This window comes from Manis pentadactyla, chromosome 6, assembly GCF_030020395.1.
Source record: "Manis pentadactyla isolate mManPen7 chromosome 6, mManPen7.hap1, whole genome shotgun sequence".
Classification (NCBI taxonomy): domain Eukaryota; kingdom Metazoa; phylum Chordata; class Mammalia; order Pholidota; family Manidae; genus Manis; species Manis pentadactyla.
In genome coordinates, this window is record NC_080024.1 from 257,285 (window position 1) to 277,775 (window position 20,491).

Below are 20,491 nucleotides of genomic sequence, written 5' to 3' on the forward strand. Positions count from 1 at the left end.
AATAGCCCCACCTTCTTCACAGGCAAGCGAAGGGGGTGTGCCAAGCGCATCACCACTGGATGCGTTTTGCCTGTGGATCGCTATCCGACACCCCCACTCGGCCCTTCCTATCATAATGGCCCTCGCTCCACAGGGCAGTCGGTGTGGGAATTCTGCCAGTTGTCAAGTCTATTTCAATGATACTTTGGCACTGGGAACATAACCACAGAGGGGTCTGTGGACCCCCTCGGATGAATGTCACTGATCACCTGATCACCAGAGGCCCTCACTCTTAATAGCAGACCAGTGGCATCGTGGGCCTCTGGGAATTAATAACAATTCAGAATCACTGAAGATTACCACCCCCACCCCAAAACAAGACTGGTGTTTCTTTTTCCCAGGCCATCACCCCAACAAATGGCTGCGAGGACCCTGGAGTGCTGGGGGGAAAGTGCACGCAGGGGCAGCCTCACAGCCTCTTCTCCGGAGTCTCAGTCTCCCTCCAGCAGGACTCTGGTGCTAAGAGCTGGCTTTCCCCTGGAGAAGAGGTGAGGCTGTGCCACCCCACTGCGTCGGCCGAGCCAGGCTTCTGGGCCCTGACCCTTAACACTCTGCAAGGAAACGTCCTACGAACACCTTAGTTCCCAAAGGGGCCTTGACACCAAGGGAGACCTAAGGTGAACCTGTTTCAGATAAAGTACCTTATGCCTCTATAAAGTTGCCCGCAGCGTCCTCGTCTACACACACATCCTCCTTGTGAGCTTGGGGACAGCCTCTGAGCCCATGACATAGCTGAGCACTGGAGTCAGCCACCTGCCACAGGGAGGCCCATGGCTGGTGACACCACTCTCCTCCAGCTCACCGCACAGCCCCTCAAAACTCAACACATCCTCTCTGGACACAATACCTCAGTTTTATCTGTTACCAAAAGATAAATGCACTCTCAAAATGTTTGTTCCAAAAAATACTTCATTTATCAAACAATATATCCAGAATCTATAACATGATCCAAAAATACAGATATACATTTTAACATTATTTAATAAAAAGTTTTACATTATCTTTCTTTTACAAAGGGAACATAGATAATAATTCCTTGAAAATAAAGTGTAACATTTATGTTAAAGCTGCATCATTTTTTTGGATGAATGTGGTAAAGATGAACCCCACAAACTACATATGTAATAACTTCACAAAACTCTCTCCTGAATAAGAACATTTTTCTTAGACTTCCCGCTTTAAAATTCCTCTTAGTACAGGTAAAGACCAGTCATTGTTCATTAAAAATTGAGGAAAGCCACAAATCTTCAATGCCCATAGGTGTCTGAATCCTGCACCGGGACAGCTCCAGGCTGTGGCCATATGGGGAAGCTGCTCTTGGGACAGTGTTATTGCTCTTAGCAGTCCCTGCCAACAGCTGCCCATAACAGGTCAGGAGTCAGAGTGCAGAGTGGCCACTGGGGACAAGACTGACACACAGCCAGCCACCGTGCCCATGCATCCCAGCAAACCCCCACCATTACTGGCACACACAGCATGGCTGTGTCTTAGGCATTTGCTGCCCAGGCAGCCTGACAGCTGCCTGGCTCCTATGGCGCTGGCCAGTACTGGTTCCATGGCCACCTGCCCAGGGGCTCCAGCCTGCAGGGGTACAGTCACACAGGCCCCACTCAGTGTGTCCCAGCGACAGCCGCACCAGCACAGCCATAGATAGCCATGCGCTCCGGTTAACCGTCCCATTAGTGCAGCCGTTTCCCCATGAGACAAGCAGAGGGGGCTGTCTAATCGGTGCTGACACAGCACTGAAGCAAGTGCTGCTCCTCGGAACAGAGTCCTGCTCCCCCGACACGGAAGCCCCACAGCCACGGAGGGCCACGCCCTCGGCTCATGTACGGATGAAGAGTGACCTGCTGGGCCCAGCCCAGACCCCCTCAAGCGGTGATGGGGTTGGCTCCGTAGCCGCCTCCAGGGTCAGAGCCCATGCCGGACAGGCACCTACGGGTGTTCTGGTCTGAGTCACCCTCAGGACAAAGGCAGCCAGGCCTGGGGGAGCGATCCTCAGACGGTGCAAGCAGCATTGGCTCCAGCCGTCCCCATAGGACTGGGCCAGGCCAGGTGGCATGACCTTTCCCAGCCAGACAGCCATTCTGGAGCCCTTCCGACTCACAGCATGACGGCTGGGGAAGGCACCCAGTCAGGACCCAAACAACATCCCAGGGAACCTTCCTTTCTGCTCATGTTTTCTGTTTTCCCCAAAGCTATATGCATATTATTTCGGTGATAATTATTTTAAGTGGCAAAGTAAACACTAGAAACATATAAGCAGAGACACTTAAGGAAAAAAAGATGACCCATGGGATGTCACATGGGATGCTACACAGAACGAGCAGGGTGACACCATCAGACTTTAAACAGAAGCTGAAGACAGGAAAGTTGGTCATCTTTCCTGGGAAACCAGGTGACAACCGAAACTTAACCGGCCATCCACCTACATCTGCAAACACCAGTTTTCCTGGAGGACGACCACATGAAGCGTTCACAGATGAAGGGTACATATTAAATCAGCTTCTAAAGAACCATCACAGGCTTATTGTACTTACCTATCTTTCCCACAAAACTGGTAAAAGAGTAAAGAAAAAAATTTTCCACAATTTACTCCCCGCAATCTTTAAAACACCCATGTTAACAAAAAGCTAAGTTGCTAAATACAAACATGCCTCATTTCCCGGCCATGGTTGAGACCTGGGTGTGTGCTGGCCGGAGCCGTTCTGATGCCCCGACTCCTCTTCCTGAGCAGTAGGGAGGCGTCAGTTCCAAGGAGGCTCATCAGGCCCGGGGCCCACAGGGACACACCACAGCCACTGCAGAGCCCCCACCCCAAGCACCCCGTCCCATGGAAGGCTGGCGCCTGCCACACTGACCCTGCCTCGGCCGCCATGGGCAAGTCCTGCTCCCTCAGCCTGCTCCAGAAAAGACAGCAGTCCCGACTGCCCACTGCAGGCAGAGGCCACCGGACCACAGATGGCTCCAGCCAGACCGCGGAGTCCCTGATGCACCGCTCTCATCTCACGTGCCAAATGGTAGCCTGCTTGGTGGGGAGCAGCCCATCAAGGGTACAGCTTCAAGCTCCTTCCAGCTTTATTTCCTCTCCTTGGTAAAATAGTAGCAAATGGGAGGAAAATACCAAGGAAACTGGGCCATGAGAAGGAAACAGGGTCTCAGGAACCCTGACCTCTCTAACTGCTGCTGTGGAGACAGAGTGCAAGGACGTGCCCAGAGGTCACACCTCATGTACTGTCGCAAATGGATCTCAACACACCATGTGCATGCAATTTCCCCCGACATGACCAGACAGTTCAAAATCGGTTTGGTGAATGCTGATTAAACAGAAAGAATTCCCCAGTCCTAGCTTCACTCCAGAGCTGCTATGTGGCATGAGAAATTCACAAATCACAAGACACGACTGTAATCCCTTGGGATACAAGTTATACCTAGTCAGTAGCATGACAGGCATACAGCTTCTAGTAGATTGGACGCACTCCACATGCACACAGGCCTGCTACCTTCATGCTATTACAATAACTTCGTCTTCACAGTAAAAGCGTCAGAATTCCCCGAGACACAGAAAGACAGCCCGCTGGTTACACTGTCTCTTATGGGCACTGGTCATGGTAACCGACAGCCCGTTTGCTAATAAAGAGCCGTTTACTCCAGAAGGTGAACCCACACGGAGGGGACTGGGAGTCTGGACGGCAAAGGCAGTGCACAGCCAAGGAGGGCCCCCCCTTCAGGGAGAGCCCAGTCCTTCCCAGGAGGTCATTGGCTTCCACGCAGAGCTGGGAGACGCATCCCAGCAACGCCATGCCAGATTCCTTCATCGGCCCCTCACGTGGCACAAATGTGCCGCAGTGGTGCTGCAGGCCCGGATGCTACCAGTGAGGCTCCCTCCTCTAGCTGCAAAGTGATGGCAGTTTCCAGTGGGATATCCACCAGGTCCACTGCTCTGCACCACACATACCCAGGAAATGGCTGCTCGGCATGACTGCTGTGCTCGGCGCTGGGGTCTGTACAGGAAGGCATGGGAGCGCAGTCACGTGGCAAGTTCCTGTAAGCGCGCTCCTCAGTGCACACATGGCTCAGGTGGACTCGCGTGTTTTAGGAAACATTCAGAATCACACCTGGCCACTGAGTTATTAAATGTCGTTCAAAAGAAGGTAATTTTAAAAACGAAGATAAAATATTGCAACACGAATGAGGGAAGGAACACATTAACTTGCTCTTCTGGTCCTGGTCAGCCCCTCCTTACTTCTTCTTCCTCCTTTCCTGGACGCACCGGGGACAGAACCTGGATGGGAGAGGCACAGCGATCGGCCGTAGCCCGCAGGAGGCCCATCCCCGCCCCCGGGGTCTCCCAGGATAGCTGCCCGCAGACAAAACAGCGGGAGGAGAGCCCTCAGGCCGAGAGCACACAGCGGCCCTGTGGCAACCCACGCAGGTGCTCTACCCAGCACACCTGTTTAAACGCTGGTAGATACGGATCAATGAGAAAGACGGATTTCACGCACAGGCATCCTCTTCATCAACTGGCTGGATTTCCCTGTGTGCTAATGGGGTCACCAGCAACCAAAATGGAGACAATGCCACGTCACGCCGGTGGACTGGAGGGGCTGACAGCCAAGTATGGTGGGAGGGTGTAGCAGACTTACCCCAGCAGGCATGCAGCCCCCGCACAGTCTGGGTGGGCCCCGGAACCTGCCTGACTCACAAGTGCTCTCTGGTGACCCTGGACAAGTAAGTCCAGGGCTCAGATGCAGGTCACTCCTGGGCCACAGCGGCCACTGATGACACGGGACAGCATTCCACCCAGCCTTGCCCCTCAGCTCCTGCACTCCCTATGCACAAGGCAGCCGATCCACATGTGGCAGGCTCGCCGGGCCCCAGGCCTCCATTCTCCAGCGTCCAGCCGTGCCAGTGAGTGGGCACGGAGCACCCTGGGGGAGCTAGGCTCCAGCAGCGAGCTTACAAGCCAGCAGAGACGCTAAGCCTCACTGACGTACAAGAGCCTGGATGCTCAGTGGTCTCTGCGAATACCACAGAGAAACCAGAAGTTAAACTGGCTCTGCCACCCAGCCCCAGTCCCAGAAGCAGAGTTATCTTCCAAGACCTACTGTAACCTTCCACCCGAAGTCCCATGAATTCACACCCACTGAGTCCTAATCCAACTCAAATCCAGCCTCCCGGCCTCACGCCCGTGCTGGCCCGCATGCCCATCACAGGCTGGCCTGCCCCTGGTCAGCCTCTCAGCCCCACGGGCTGCCCTGCCGTCACGGTCGTCACCCACGCCACAGGGCCCCACCTGGGTCCACTGCATCACTGCCCAGACTGCCCCATGCATCCCGGCACCAAGGGAGCTGCCCACCAGCCAAGACTGCCTGTGGCTCCCAGCACCCGAGCGCCACCCCCCCCTGCAGTCATCCATTTCTGGTCTTCCTCTGTCCACACACAAGCAAACATGCCACGATGGAAATAGCTGCTGTACCGACGAACTAGGGGCAGTGTCCCCAAGATCCCACTTCATGTCCTGTGTCCATCCTTACACAAGCAAAAAAAACAGGTTCAGTCACCTGCAATCTTAGGGACAACATTAAGTGCTGAGGCTGCCAACTAAATGCCAGGATAGCAAGCGTGCAGGGCCCAGTGCCCTCAGGTAGGCATGGGCCCTCGGCAGAGAGAGCCCCTGGCTGGTGCCCAGGTCTCCAAGTGCTGAATGCTCAGGCTCTCACCTCTCAAGATTTCCCTGGGGAAAGAGCCCCTCGTTTCTTATTTTTAATTAACATTATCTCTATCTCAGGGGTCGCATGGCTGCCTTTAGGAGAGTAATAGAAATGTATTACACAAACATAACAGACAACGTGACCCATGGAGGGGTGGGCAGATGTCCCTCTGCCAGTCAGACCCTGGGAAGCAGGACCAGGCTGCATCACAGGCCAGGCCCCCACAGCCGCACCCAGAGGGCCCAAGGCTGCAGCTGGGAAGGTCCACGCGCCGGTCCTCAGGGGAGCCAGTGCACACGACGCCCGCAGGCCGAGAGAGGCCGACACCCCATACTGACCATTTCCCTTTGGGCTTCGTAGTCAGGTCCACACAGGCGAAGTGAAACCACTCGATGGGACACTGCAGGGCGAAGGCAAGAGCTGGCATCAGCCCTCCATGCACTTGCCTGCAGACACAGATGGCAGCCTCCCTGCCTGCCCCCTGGGCCCGGCCCTGCAGCGGGCACCCACTGTCAGTGCCACAGGTCTGAGCTCCCGTCCCGCGCCCCCACGCCCCATGCCAGCACCCCTCCTTGCAAGCCCCCACACTCACGTCCGGATTGTCACAGCCTATCATCTCCCCATAGGACACCTGGTGGCACAGGCAGTAGGTGGGCTCATTTGGGTCTACGGGCATGTCCAGCACGTCAGACGGATGCACAGACAGGATAGTGTCGCTGAACTCAGACCTGTGGGGAAACAATAGCAGTGAGCAGCATCTGGATGGGGACATGCTGCCCCGTGGTGCCAGACAAGGACACAGGCAGCAGGCACCTGGAGGTGTAAGGGAAAAGCACCCACCCCCCAACACCCGCGAATGACTCCCTCCTCTGGACAGGACCTGCACCCTGGGCCCCATCCCTGGCCAACACCCCTGGGCTCCTAGGGGCCCCCTCCTGCACTGGGGCAGGCCCATGTCACCACCCACCAGGAGGCAGTGGTGACACTTCAGAACCTGCCCGCATGCCACCCCAGACTGGCCCAGGTGTCTGAATGGCCACCCTCACTTGCATACCTGCTAACCACACCTCCCTCCCTGCATTCATTCCAGGGCCTGGGACCCACAGCTTCCCTTATCTCCCTTGAGCTCTGTGTCCTAGGAGCTCCCACTGTCCACCCAGCTACTGACCCACCTGTGGGGCCACTTCTGACAGCGTGCCCCCAGCTGCCCACCCCTGTGAATAAGACCTGCTGCCCATACTCCCCATGGCCCCCAGGGATCTAACCTGCAGCCCAGCTGGACTCCCACCTCACCCACCCACCCTCCAGGTGGGCTGCCCACAGCTCTGCAGCCGAGCACTGGGGGGCAGTGCCCAATGCCCACCTATGTTACATGAAATACCTGTGAATTTACTCTTCATGTGTTTCAGTGTTTTCCAAATAACCCTGCAAGCTGCAGGCTAGCAGACGGTGCACCTCCACGCACATAGGAGTCTTCCCTATCCCATCCCCAGGTCAAGACGGCACATGCACACCCAGGTGGCCCTCTGCCACAGACACAGCAAATCAATGCAGGGAGCCTGGCCCAGAGCCGCAGGCGGTGCGACTTCCCCTGAAGTCTGCTCCCAAAGGCAGTCACACCCCGTCTCCTACACCCATCCAGAACCTCCCCATGCCTCTGGGGTCACACACGCAGGCTCCACAATGCACCCCATGCAGTGCCCCCACCATGAGCACTGCATGGGGGCTCCAGGCCGCTGGCCTCCCTGTAGGAGGCCTGCTCTGTCTCCGGGAACAGACAGGATGTCCTTTTTACCTGAAATCCAAACATCACAAATGTGTCACCGGGTGCCTGTGCTTCAACAGACTTTAAGCAGCTGTTGCCAGCACCCCTGCCTCTCCCGGGCAAGGGCTGTATGCCCATCAGGGGCTTCCCACCCAGGGTGACTCTGGATGACTGCAGCAAATCCCTTCAGGCATCACCCAGGGACCTGCCTACAACCCCACCACCCTGGGCCTCGCGCACCTCCCTGCTGACATCGTCATGGCTGCTCTGCACTCTGCTTGCGAAGTGTGGCCAAACCTGAGCTGCGCCCCACCTCTGGCTCAAGGACACCACCCAGCAAGGAGGCCAGGGGTCACCCCTGCACCGCCTCCTCTCAAGAATGACCTCATGGGCCTGTGTAGGAGGGGATGGGCACTTGTACTTCCCTGCAAGGGGAGCACCCAGGAGGGTGCTGGGGAGGCTGAGCCTGGAGGGCCTTTCCCACTTGCCAAGACCATCCCTTGGGCAGGCTGGGCGACTGCACCTCACTGAGGCCCTACTGGGCATGAGGTGTCCCCCACTGAGCTAATTCCCCCGGGCATGGCCTGAAACAGCCCTCACCAGGCAGTGCCAGGGGGCTCCTCCATGCCTGACGCTCTGCTATGTCTCCTGAGCACTGCAGGTGGCCCCCAAGGCAGCAACTCTGTCCAAGCTTTGGGATCCTGGGGGCTACAGAGGGAACTGCCACCTGCAGCCACACACAGGTCCCACCTTCCACAGAACAGAACTGGCCAGGGAAGTCCCTGGAAAGCAGCAGTGCAGCCAGGGAGCCTCAGCTGGAGTGCCTCCAGGCAGGAGGAGATGGCATCTGGGAGGCCTGCCAGTCCGGCTCCCCAGGAAGGCCCCCTGCCTGTCCTGGAGTGACCTTCAGAGTCCCCAACAGGGAAGACAGGACCTGCGACAGGCCAAGGCATTCAGAAAACCGCCCACACCCAGCAGCGGCAGTGTGCCCCCCATCCGCTCCCGCCCCAGGGTGGTGCAGGGTGACTCCCCCAGCTTCTCTCAATGCCCTGACCCTGTGCTGCCCTGGCGCCCCCGTGGAGCCAGCCTGCACAGCGCCCAAGCTTGGACGTTGGACCCAGACTGCGGAGCAGCCTCAGTGCCTCCAGCCCCACACTCTGGCCTCCCTGGCCCGTCGGGGCAGCTGTGAGGTGGGGGCAGCCACACACCGCCACTCGGGCCATGCAGGATCAGGTGCACCGGCACTCCAAGGTGCTCCACAGACGTTGCACTGGGATGATCCTCCCCATCCGCAGCCAGCCCAGCAGGAGGCTGGACTATGCTAAGCACCATCAGACAGTGGCCAGAAACACGCACACCACCAGGGCTCTGCTGGGAAAGCCGTGAGCCAGGCCACTTCACATGCACGCATGGCTGTGGGCCACGTGGGTCATCATGAGGTCTCGGGCACAGCCAAGAGCTTGCCCAACATGCCTGGAGCCAGGGCCTCGTCCCTCTGTGGGCCTCATGGTTAGGCAGAGACAATGGGAATGCAGTTCTTCCATAAAGCCCAGGTGTGCGTTAGGCTTCTAAGCAGAAAGGAGGAGGACACTACAAGTTAAAAACAAACCCATCAAATCACTGAAACCTCATTTCAAAGACACTGGAAGGCTGTGGAGAACCAGGGCTCGATGCCCACGGGGGGCCACATTGGCCTGCACAGCCCTAGACCCCACACGCACAGCAGCCGTGACTCAGTCTGGTCATTGAACCCAGGGCTACACAGAGGTTGCAGAGAGCCAGACAGGTGGAGCGAAGATTGCCGTCATGTCCTCAGAGAAGGCACCAGCCTCCAACAGAGCCAGCCTCCCCTCCAGATGCCTGCCAACTGTGGGGGCAGCATGGGTGGCAGACAGGAAAGGAAAGTGAAACATCAGACCATGCAGAGTTACCCTACAGGCTGCCTTTCAGCGAGGCAGACAGACCCTCTGGGCTCTCACTCAAGAATGAAGCAGGGCCCCACCTCATGACCTCTGATACCAGAAGGGACTGAGTCTGCGTGAAGAGGCACCCAGCTGCCAGCCTGCTCAAAGGCGACCAAAGGGAGCTAACACATGGGGGACAGCAGAAATTTCAAACTCCATTTTTACATAAGGTAAAACAGACAATGAAAAAGCTATACAACATGAAAAAAAAAAAGGAAAATGTGACTAATAACCATGAGAAAAGCTGGCTAACAGAAGCAGACACAGAGATCCAGATGTTAAAATTGGCAGACAAAGTCTTGAAATAGCTATGATAAAGAAAATATGAATAAGGAAAATGCAAATATGGAGCTTTTTAAAAAGGAGCTAAAATCTATTTTAAAAAGGAATCAAATGGTTATTTTAGAACAGGAAACTACAAAATATGAAGTCACGTTTATGATCTCATACATCTGCACTGACACCACCTAACTTTTGCCATGACAGTCAGGAACAAAAATGCCACCATCCACAGAAGCTTTCCATCTCTGAAGCAGGTCCGTGACCCAGCACTAAGCATCCTGCTGATCTAGGGAAACTGGGGTTCAACAGAACACACACGAGGGTGTGCTGATCTTGCTGAAGATCAAATGGACACGCCATTGAGCGAAGGAGGAAGCACGGTGTGAATGTCCAGTAAACGGGCGTTCACAAGGTGTTCGGTCTTTCAAGAAAATGCAGACTCTGGGAAACACTACGAATCAAAGAGTCCAGGTCCTTCAAAGGGAAAATTTTGGAGAAAAGAAAGGAATGAAGAAAAATGTATAAAGAGACTTAAAGGACTCACCTAAATAAAAAAGAACTTCACCTCTGACACAATGTAGTCACAGGCACGGGACCTGCCCTCCTGTGAACAACTAGGAAACTGTATGAAACAGGGAACTGTTCTCACACACCAGACAAGGCAGCACAGGACAGCAGCCCCAGGAGAAGGGAAGGGAACGAGGCGGAGACCTGCAGTCAGCTTTCTCCCTGGAGGCACCTTCCACACTTCCAGCCCTTGGAAAGGAAACCAAACAGAGCATGGGCATCTAGAGCTGAACGTCAACATCCAGGGAAGCAGGACTGCTGGAGTTTGGGGCAGGGTACTGGGAGAAGGAAGCTAGAGAGTATGCACTCCAGAAATCTGCAAAGGGATCCCTTTGAGTTTTTAGCTAAAAACTAAGCTGTCTATGCACAGGGTGAGGATCCACAAGGCCAGGTGGAGAGCCCTGGGGCTGCGAGCTGAGCAGATCCAAGGTCCAGCCAGCCAGAACGGAGACCTCGCCAGCATCAAAGGCATTCAGAAGAGAGCCCAGCAGGGCCGCACCGTAGTGGTATGGTTTAACCAACCCCAGAGTAGAGAGGACACTAACCTAGGGGTTAGCAAAATACACCTGCAGTTGGCTGCCTGTTTCAATAAAGAGAGGTTTATTTTTAAACACAGCCACACCACTCATTGCATATTTTCTGTGGATGTTTTCTGATATAAGATAGCAGAGCTGAGTGGTCACAATAGAGAAATACAGGCTGTGAGCCTAAAATATTTACTTATGGCCCTTGAAGAAAAACGTTTTTTATAAGATTAAAATGAGCTTGCAAAGGATCAAGCTGATCCACAGATGATGAAACTATTGACAAAAAAAAAAAAATAATCCATTAAATGAAAACAAAAAATCCAGATATTTTCAACAACAGAACACCCACACACACGGTCTAGCATCCATAAAAAATTGCTAGACATGTGAAGAAGCAAGAAAATGTGACTTATGACCAGGATAGAAAATCAGTCAAAAGAAACAGACCTGTCAAACTCATCAAGTTGTATACACTAGATAGATAAAGGTTTTGTTAAAAAAAGGAAAAGAAAAAGAAATAGACCAGGAAATAAAATAAATAGGATCAGAAGATATTTTTTTAAACTATTGTAAATATGTTATATTCAAAGTTATAAAGGAAAATATGAATGTAATATGAGAAATAAAGTATTTTGAAAATACTTCTTGAGAAGAAATCTCTTAAATGAAAGACTCAGTAAAGGAGATTAAGGTCAAATACCAAAGAAGAAAAGACCTGAAGATAAATAGAAACTACCCAAACTGAAGCACAGAAAGAAAAATGCTGACAAAAAAATAAGCAGAGCCTCAGTGATCTGTGGAAAAACATTAAGCTAACTAACATACATGTAACCAAAGTCCCATAAAAAGGAGAAAGGAAAGCAGAAAAAAATACTTGAAGAACTGGCTGAAAATTTTCCAAATTTGATGCAAATTTTAAACCGACAGTTCCAAAAGCCCAATGAGCTCCAAGCAGAATGTACACAAAAAAACCCCACTCCAGGATACATGATAATTAAGTTGTTAAAAATCAAGCTGCTAAATGGAAATCTTAGAAGCAGCCACTTAATATAAAGCCACTTATATACAGAAAAGATAAGAATTATCACCAATTTTTCATCAGAATCAATGCAAGATGGAAGACAATGGGACATCTTTAGTACTGAAAAAAGAAAAACATCAAACTAAAATTCTATATCCAAAGAAAATGTCCTTCAAAAATGGAGGTAAAATAAAGACATTTTCAGAGAAACAAAAACTGACAAAATTCATCACCATCAGCAAACCTGCCACATAAGAAAATGTGAAAGGAAGTTCTTCAGGCAGAAGAGGAACACCAGGTGAAAATCTGCACTTACATAAAGAAATGAAAGGCTCTTGGAACTGTAAATATAATGGTGTGAACTACAAAGGTTTTTCTCATATTTTAAAATCTGTTTAAGATAATCAGCGGTTTAAACCTAAACAACAGCAATATACTGTTGAGGCTTTTATCACTGTAGAAGTAAAATTTTTGACAACAGCATAAAGGAGGCAGAAAATGGAAGAATACACAAGTAGATTCTTATATTAAACATGAAATAATGTATTATTGTTTGAAATTCACTGTGGCAAGTTAATGAAAGAGGACATACACACTAGAACAGTCTATAAAGTAAAATACTAAAAAAAATACTTAAACCAAAAGAAGACAGGAACATCAGTGATCTAAATTACTTCCATCTTAAAAAGCAAACAGCAAAGTGAAGTAAACCCAAGTTAAGTAGTAGGGAGGAAATAACAAAGATATGAGCAGGAATAAGTGAAAGAAAACAAACAACAGAGAAAAAATTCAACACAACCAAGAACTGGTTCTCTGAAAAGAACAAGGCAAAATGAGAAAAGATAATAAATTACCAACTTCAGGTCTAAAAGAGTGATCATCAGTAAAGATCCTACACCAGGAGAATAATAATATAATATTATAAACAATGTGGTATTAATAAATCTGACATCTTATATGAAACAACAAATTCCTTAAAACACAAATAACCAAAACTGTCTCAAGAAGGAATAGGAAGGTTGAATAGTTCCAGAACTTTAAAGAAACTGAATACAGCAACTAACCATATACTTTAAATGAGAGCATTTTACTGCACGTAAATTATACCTTAATAAAGTCAATTTAAAAGCTGGGAAAAAAAATAGCGAAACTAGACTCCAGTGTCCAGAAATACACACACGAGGGATAGAACCACGAAGAAAGGACGGCCACTCCTCAGCCTGGGTGGTGTCCGCCCTCAGCGCAGGTGGAGCGCATGCCCTCGGTGGGACATGCAGGCCCACTGCGGCCCCACAGGAGGCACTCGGGCAGGTCCTGAGACTGCACGTTCATGTGGTGTTCTGCATCGGTGTGATGCTTTACAACACAAAGCTGGGATCTGAGTTATCTTTTGAAAGATAAAAGTTTAAACACCAGGTTAAAGAACCAAAACTTTCCCCTTTTTCTGTCAAGAACTCACTCTTCTGAGCTCTCCCTTTAACTATCAAAACCACATCCACCAAAGCCATGTGGCGTTTTACCATTTTCTCCATAGCCTAAACGTTACCTCTATGAAGCACTAGTCCAGTACCTTGGGGGGTAGCAGGTGGGAGGACGCTTTATAGGAAATAGTCTCAAGTTCAAGTTAAATGTGATGTATACTTAGTAAGTGTAGTCACACAATTTAACAACGAGTATACCCAAAATAGGTAGTGGCTAAGAGGATGGGTCCCAGGATGAGGCTTCCAGGTGCCAACGCCGCCCAGGCTGCTGTGTGCTGACCTGGCACGTGCGAGCAGGAGGAGCTGCAGGATACCCGGCCCCTCACCCCATCCTCAGGGCCAGCTGTGCCTGGCACGTCCAGGAGCAGGATAAACACGAACGGCGTCCTCTGGGGAAGCAGAGGAAAGAAAAGCACCTCTCACCCTCCTTTATGCTTCTTCTTCTTGGGGGTGTCTTCTTCTGAGGTCCTCCTGCCACGACCCCGCGAGCCTCTTTTTTCCTTCTGACCTCGACCCTCTGAAAGACAATAAAGATCCCAGTTGTCTTCACAGAATTCACTACAGCAAGACAAGATGTACCCAAGTACAAACTCTGCCGTGACATTCCTAGCACATCTACCAGAGTCCTCAGAACTCCAGTTAAGAGAAAGAGAGAAAGTCAGCAGACTTGCTTTTCAGCCCTCGGCCCCCGGAGCCTTCACAGTCGCTGCCCTCCAGCTTGTCCTTCAGATCCGCCTCGAAGCGTGCCAGGTCCGCGTCCAGCCTTCGGATGTGTTTATCCACCTGCACAGAATATGCAGTCACATTTAAAAGGAAGGCAAACACCACAGGAATCACAAACAACTGGGGCAAACAGGAAGCACTTTCTTGCCCCTGAACGGAGTCTCCAGTTAACAAAGCGCTAACACACGGCCACTGTTGCAGTGTTTACCAAGGGCCCTTTTCCCCCACATATTCTGACACCTCAACTGAATAAACCCCACTCGGGAGAAGCCATGAAGGTAGGCGACAATGAGAGGCAGCACTGTGAGACACAGCAGACCTGACACTGACCCTAATTTAAGTCTGAATTACGGGTGGGTTCTTAAACAGAATTACCAAAGAAGCAGCGGGGTGAGGGAGGAGGGACGGAAAAGTAATGCTTCAGGCGCAGGGAGAGCGGGAAGCGGGAAGAGGCAGTGCAGTCAAAGCCGCCAACAAGATCGCTGCCATGCTGCTCCCAACAGAGACGCTCCTGCTGCGGGATGGCAGACAGCACAGAATGACATAGTGCGTTCCTTCACCGGGCAGCACACCACAGCCAACCGGTGCCACATGTGACAGTCCGCAAGGAGGGATAGTACCCTTCTGCGTCTGGAGATGAACTGCAATCCTAAACTACACTATGCACGGGAGAGAAAATTTGACTGTCTTAATGACATTTGATCAAAGTTAACTTTTTAGAAAACAGTCTATGCTTACTGTAAAGATGGAGCACTTTGGGGGCATGGAAACCCCAAATATAAGCATTAAGTTTTCCTTTCAGAGCATTCTTTCTCAAATACAAGCTAATTCAGGCTTTTAAGAAATTACTGCTTATCTTACTATACCGATAAACAGTGACTGCATTGGGGAATAGGGAGGACCCCATAATATGGGTGAATGTAGTAACCACATTGTTTTTCATTTGAAACCTTCATAAGTGTATATCAATAAAACATAAAAATAAAGAAATTACTGCTTATTTTTCACTGGTGTGGGAGGCAACTAGGTGACAGCCTGCAAGGACAAGCTGGGCTTCATTCACTACACGACCTTGTGTGCCACTGAGCGAGCCCAGAGTGAGGCTTACTTGGGAGGAACCTGGACAGAACAAATTCTAGAACTTCACCTAAAGTCAATTAAACAAGCACTTATATATAGAAAAGGATATATAAAACAAACAGCTGCCACAGCCAACCACAGCAGGAACGGTACACTGGACAGGACTGCAGTCACGGCCCCAGGGCCCCGTGTGCACCTTCCCCAGAGGTGCCTGGCCTCCGCCCTGGGGCACCCCCGAGGGTGACAAGGAGGACGCATGTCTGTGGAGAGACCCTGCCCGCTCACCATCTCGTAGGTCTGCATGGCCAGCTGCACCTTGTCGTCACTGTACTCCCTGCACCTGCTGTAGGCGTCCTGGATCTTCCGCAGCTGCTCCACACGCTGGCCTGGAGAAAGGGCCTTCACCGTGGAGATGTACTCTGCAGCCAGCATGTCGATCTCCGCTTTCTTATCTGAGAAGGAAATGGCTGAAAAGCTAGTCCCTGCCCGAGAGTCCAGCACAAGCCTGCCAGGCCAGCAGCAGTAAAACCAACGATACCGAGTGCAGCCAAGAGGTGCTGAATCGGACCCTGGAGCACAGTGGGGAGCATGGCAGGCACAGGCCCCACAGGCAGCTTGGCATCACAGCGACATGCAGACACCACGACCAGGGCAGAATGCCAGCACAGTCCCGAGTATGACTGCTGTCCCAGCAAGAACTCATCACACCCTCTTGATGCTCAAGAGGCCTTATGTGAATAATAAACTATGCGCTCACCTTGTTCTCTGACATACCACTCCTAGGTACACGTCCTAAAGATTTAGACACCAGGACACACATGGGAAAACATTCTTAACTGCAAAAAACAGGAAACGACCCAAATGTCCAACTATAGTAAAATGGATGAATAAGCTGTGGGCCCTCACACAAGAGAACCCTTCCCAGACACAGAAAGAACCAGCCACTGTTACACATCCCACATGGAGTGACCTCATGAAACGGTAGCCTACACAAGAAAAGCCAGACACGAAGGAAAAAAACTGTATGATTCTGTTAATACCAAGACTGGAAATGGACACAACTCTTAACTTCAAGAAGTGAGAAAACTTTTGTGGCAAGGGAAACTCAGGGTAGCAGTCCCTTGAGGGGCAAGGGGGCATGCTAGGTCACATGGGGCCCCCAGGCTTCCATTTCTCCATCAAGGGAAAGGTTTGCCAGGTGATATCTGTTCAGCAATCTATAAACGTTTATGCTTATTCTGAATGTAAATGCTATTATTTTACAGTAAGAGAACTCTATATTTACTAATCAGGATGCTATACCTTGTGAAAAACCACAGCTATTCCAATCTTGCAAAACATGTGCCTGGCATAAGGAACAAAGAATCACCCACACCCAAGCACATCATCAAGACATGTAAAACCTCAGGGATAAAGAAAACAGCCTAAAAGCTTCTACACTGGAAAGGAAAAAAGAGATCACATGTATGAAGGATGAGGAATGCAAATGGCATCAGATTTCTCAACAGCGACCTGGAAGCCAGGAGACAATGTAGCAGAATCTTTCATATTCTTCAAGAAAAGGGTTCTCAATCTGGATTTCTATACCCAGCCAAACTATTAATCAAATATGAGGCTAGAACAAACATTTTCAGACATGCAACATTATACAGTTTATTCCCATGTACCCTTTTTCAGTAAACTACTGGAGGAAAGGCCCCTCCAAAACAAGGGGAAAATGAAGAAAGGGATGCCTACAGTGCAGGAACAGGGTACCACAGGGAGGAGGGGAATTCTAGGGCAATGCCTATGCAGGCTAGGAAACAATCTATCCAGACAGGACCCACAGGTCAGAGGGTCTGTGGGGAGCAAGCACAGACTGGCAGATGACTTGGTGCAGCAGACACAATGAAAATGTGGAATGTTTGTGAAATGTAGAAAACAAAGCAATTAGGAACTCCAAGAAAAACAGTTATTCTAAAAAGGTCATGTAAACATAGCATGCAGTGTGGCTCAAATTACCTACACAGTGGTCACACACACCATCACTGATTCAGCACAAATGCAAATCCACTACATGCAAAGATGGGAGGAGGGGACAGGGTTTAAAGCAGAAGTAAATCTTCATTGCCCATATTCCCTGAGTAGATAAAGCCTAAAAACTGAAGGGAAATAAAATAAGAAATAGCAGCAAAATTTAATGTTTAGAAATAGGGAGTTAAACGCCAAGAGATCAGAAAGTGCTATCTAACTTTAAACTATGAACACATAGTCTGGGAAAATAGAAAATCTCTTAAAGGAAAGAAAAGGTAGCAAACATTCTGCCTGCAAGGATGGGATGATGGTCACAGAGACGTGACACGGAGACACTAAGAACCCAAGGAGCTAAGTTTAAATTTCAAAGTACCAGCACTCTCTCTAAGATGTCATCAATGCCCAAAGCTTAGGGCTAGGCTAAGGCCCCAGTGCACCGGGTCCCTGGGAGACTGGTGCCACCCCTCCTGGCTGTCAGACCCAGAGCTGGCTTTACTGAATGGCCTGGACCCACCTTCTGTCCTCTGGTCCAGCTCTCGCATGAGCTGGAAGTTTCTCTGAAGTTCACAGGGAAGGTTCTCAATGCCTGAAATACAAGACATGTCCTGCTCAGCAGCAGGATGAACTCTGCTTTCCAGGTTTCCCACCTAAAATCTACAAATATTATGCCCACTTTGTCTTCTGTTTCTATTAGGTTTGGGGAGAAGGATTAAAGTGTCTTTTCCCAGGACGGGTACCAAACTCTACAGACAATAGCCAGTCACAATTAGTAAGTTGTCAGAAGCTGGAGAAGTTGGAGGGGCGTCAGAAACAAGCTCTGAGCAGGGGCTTGAGTGCCTCTTCCACCCCAGACCCCAAGCCCTCTGCCCCCTCTACACAGTCCACCACGGCAACCAAGTCCCAAACCCCAGGGTCCTCACTGACCTGCCCCCTCAACTTTATTCTGAAGTCCAGAGCCATCTGCTAGAACTTCATGCATGGACAGGGGTATTCGCTCTCTGCGCTGCCCAACACAGCGGGCTCTGGTCAAATGGGGCCACTGAGCACTCGAAATGGGCCAGTACTGCTGAGGAGCTGAACCTTTTATTTTACTCGTTTCAATACCATGAGGGTGAATAGACCATGCTACAGCGCAGATCAGGAGACCACAGCACTCTGCCTTCCTGTCTGCACTGCCATGCTCCTGGTCCAGGCCAAGCTCCCCACCTGCCGCCACAGCTCCAACAGGCTCAACTAGGTTCCGGCATCCAGTCTTGGCACCTCCGCCCTCCTCAGTGTGTGCTAAAAGCCACTGTATAAAGCCCCAGTGCTCCCAGCTCACCCAGAGAGCAGCTCAGACCCCCTCCCACAGCCTCTAGGCTCAACACTCCCTCCCCAAGGACTGCCTCCCTGCTCTGTCCTACCCAAAGCCCTGTAGGACAGTGCCACCCCCTGCTCTTCTGCAACCTGCTGGGCTCCTTTACAGCCCTTAATCTTCTGTCAACTTTAAAAAAACCCATCTGCCCCATTTGGCAGTAAATTCCAGGAAAATGGGGACCTGGCACACAGCAGGTGCTCAATGAGCAGACAGGCACCTCCACCTCCAAGCCTTCACACAGGTACCTGTGCATGAAAGAACTCACATTCCTCAAAGTCCTGATGGGACCCACTGGGCAGGTACCAGGACAGAGAAGGGCAAGCTGCAGTGCTCCCCCAAAGACACCTCAGTGCAGTACCTCTGGAATGACAATGAGATGGCGCTTTCCCACCCGGGACCCCTCACTGCTGAGGCTAGGCCAGAAGAGCAGAGCAAGTGGCCAGAGTCAGCCAAGCCCCTTGTGGAAAGTGGATCCCCAGTGCATCCCCAGAACGGGGTTCACTCCCTACTCTCAGCAGGCTGCCAGGCCCAGCGACCTGAATATTCCCAGGGAAACACAGCACTCCAGAGCCACCTGGCCCCCCGCCCAACACCATCCCCGACAGGAGCCAAACCCGCAGGATTCAAAGGTGGGCTGTCCACTCTCACGGGTGACCTTGACAGGACGCTCAGCCTAGAAGCACTTCACCCTGAGATGAGGGAAGTAACCATCCGCTCAGTTCTCAGGAGAATCCAACTCTGCTCCACGGGCACAGAGGATCCCGAGGACCAGCCCAGAAGCGTCCAGCGGAAAGGCAAGCACCCAAGGAGACGCTCCCAGCCATCATCGCCTCCCCGCCTTGCAGATGCGCGAACTGAGGGTCGGGCCCAACGCCACTCCCCAGTGATAGAACGAGCACGCAGCAGAACCGGGGCCCAGAGACCCCAAGCGGGGTCTAGTGTGCAGGGGGGTTAGGACTCCACCCCACCTGCGTGGGGCTGCGCCAGCCACGAGAGCGGGGCGGGGCCCTTGTGGGGCGGGGCCTGATCGGGGAGGGGCCCCACGAGGGGCGGGGCCTCGGTGCTGACCCCGCCGAGCGCCCGCCGGCCCCGCCCCGTCATGACGAACCTGGAATTGGCGCGGCAGTGACGGCTGGAGCCCGCGCCGCGCCCCCCGCACACCATCCTCGGGCCTCGCCCCGCCCCGCGCGCAGCCCACCGCCCCGGTCGCCGCCGGGCCTCCCGGCCGCCCTCACGAGCCCCGGGCGTCCGCGCGCAGAGCCTAGCGCGCGGGGGTGGAGCGGGCCCGGCGTGGAGGCCCCGCGCGGGCGGCGTGCCCGGGGGCCGCGCGGGGCGCTTACTGTCCAGGTAGTGTTCCAAGTACATGGCAGTCGCCATCTTCATCCGTGGCCGCGCTCTGGGTCTGCGCGAGCGGGCGGTGCCGCGAGAGGCGAAGGGCGGGGCCGGTGTGCTCACTATTAATGAGTCTCGCGTTGTGATTGGCCCGTAGGGCGGGGCGCCGGCCGGGCACGCCTCCCGGCTTCCGGCCGCGGGCTTCGCGTGGAAGCCGGGCGGGGATCGCAGCCGGCGAGGTGTTGGGGGCGGCGCAGGGCCCTGTCCTGCCCCTGCCTGCTGCCGCGCGCACCTGCGGCGGGCTCAGGGCAGGTAGCTGAGCGGGGGCCGAGCGCGCACCGGAGCCGGGGCTGGCGCGCGCGGCAGGGTAAGGGCCGGCTGGCGGAGCGGCCACCAGTTCCCAGAGCGCGGGCTGCGAATGCGCTCCTCCAAAGCCCAGTCCGAGGTCAGGAGGTAGAGACAGTCTTTCCCTGCAGGTTTTACGTTTGTTGTAAAAATCCAAACTGCAGAAACTTGTTTCCCCCCTTCCGAGGGCCGTGATGGTCTTGTTCACCTTTGCAGTGTGGGAACGTCCTTTCTGCCCGGTTTAATGCTTGGTGAGAAAACGGACGCACGCGTACATAATT

The 20,491-nt window shown here is 52.3% G+C and overlaps 1 protein-coding gene across 10 annotated transcripts; it reads right to left on the minus strand.

The window, feature by feature from the left end:
- Positions 1-2,392: 2,392 nt before the first annotated feature.
- Positions 2,393-19,996, minus strand: ING5 (inhibitor of growth family member 5). 10 transcript variants are annotated; one of them, XR_008998101.1, is made up of 9 exons: positions 18,101-18,779; positions 17,691-17,762; positions 15,449-15,615; positions 14,032-14,143; positions 13,784-13,877; positions 6,346-6,481; positions 6,092-6,153; positions 4,493-4,583; positions 2,393-4,324 (listed from the first exon to the last, which is right to left on the minus strand). XR_008998101.1 is itself a non-coding variant. In XM_036901334.2 (8 exons), exons 1-8 carry the CDS (start codon positions 19,914-19,916, stop codon positions 4,282-4,284), a joined length of 729 nt encoding a protein of 242 aa, XP_036757229.1. In that variant the 5' UTR covers positions 19,917-19,996; the 3' UTR covers positions 2,393-4,281. The 10 variants fall into 10 exon arrangements, 8 of the variants coding, with proteins under 8 accessions (XP_036757229.1, XP_057359312.1, XP_057359314.1 ...); XR_008998100.1 differs by having other exon boundaries at positions 4,493-6,153; positions 18,101-18,777; XM_036901334.2 differs by lacking the exons at positions 4,493-4,583; positions 18,101-18,779 and adding an exon at positions 19,874-19,996.
- Between the last annotated feature and the right edge of the window lie 495 nt (positions 19,997-20,491).

Coding starts and splice junctions, on each gene's coding strand:
- ING5 (XM_057503325.1), bottom strand. CDS start 18,155: ATGCATGAAGTTCTAGCAGATGGCTCTGGACTTCAGAATAAAGTTGAG. Junction 13,878..14,031: donor CGGGGGCCGAGGGCTGAAAA/GCAAGTCTGCTG, acceptor ATTGTCTTTCAG/AGGGTCGAGGTCAGAAGGAA. Junction 6,482..13,783: donor AAGAAGAAGCATAAAGGAGG/GTGAGAGGTGCT, acceptor GTTTCCCCACAG/GTCTGAGTTCAGCGACACTA.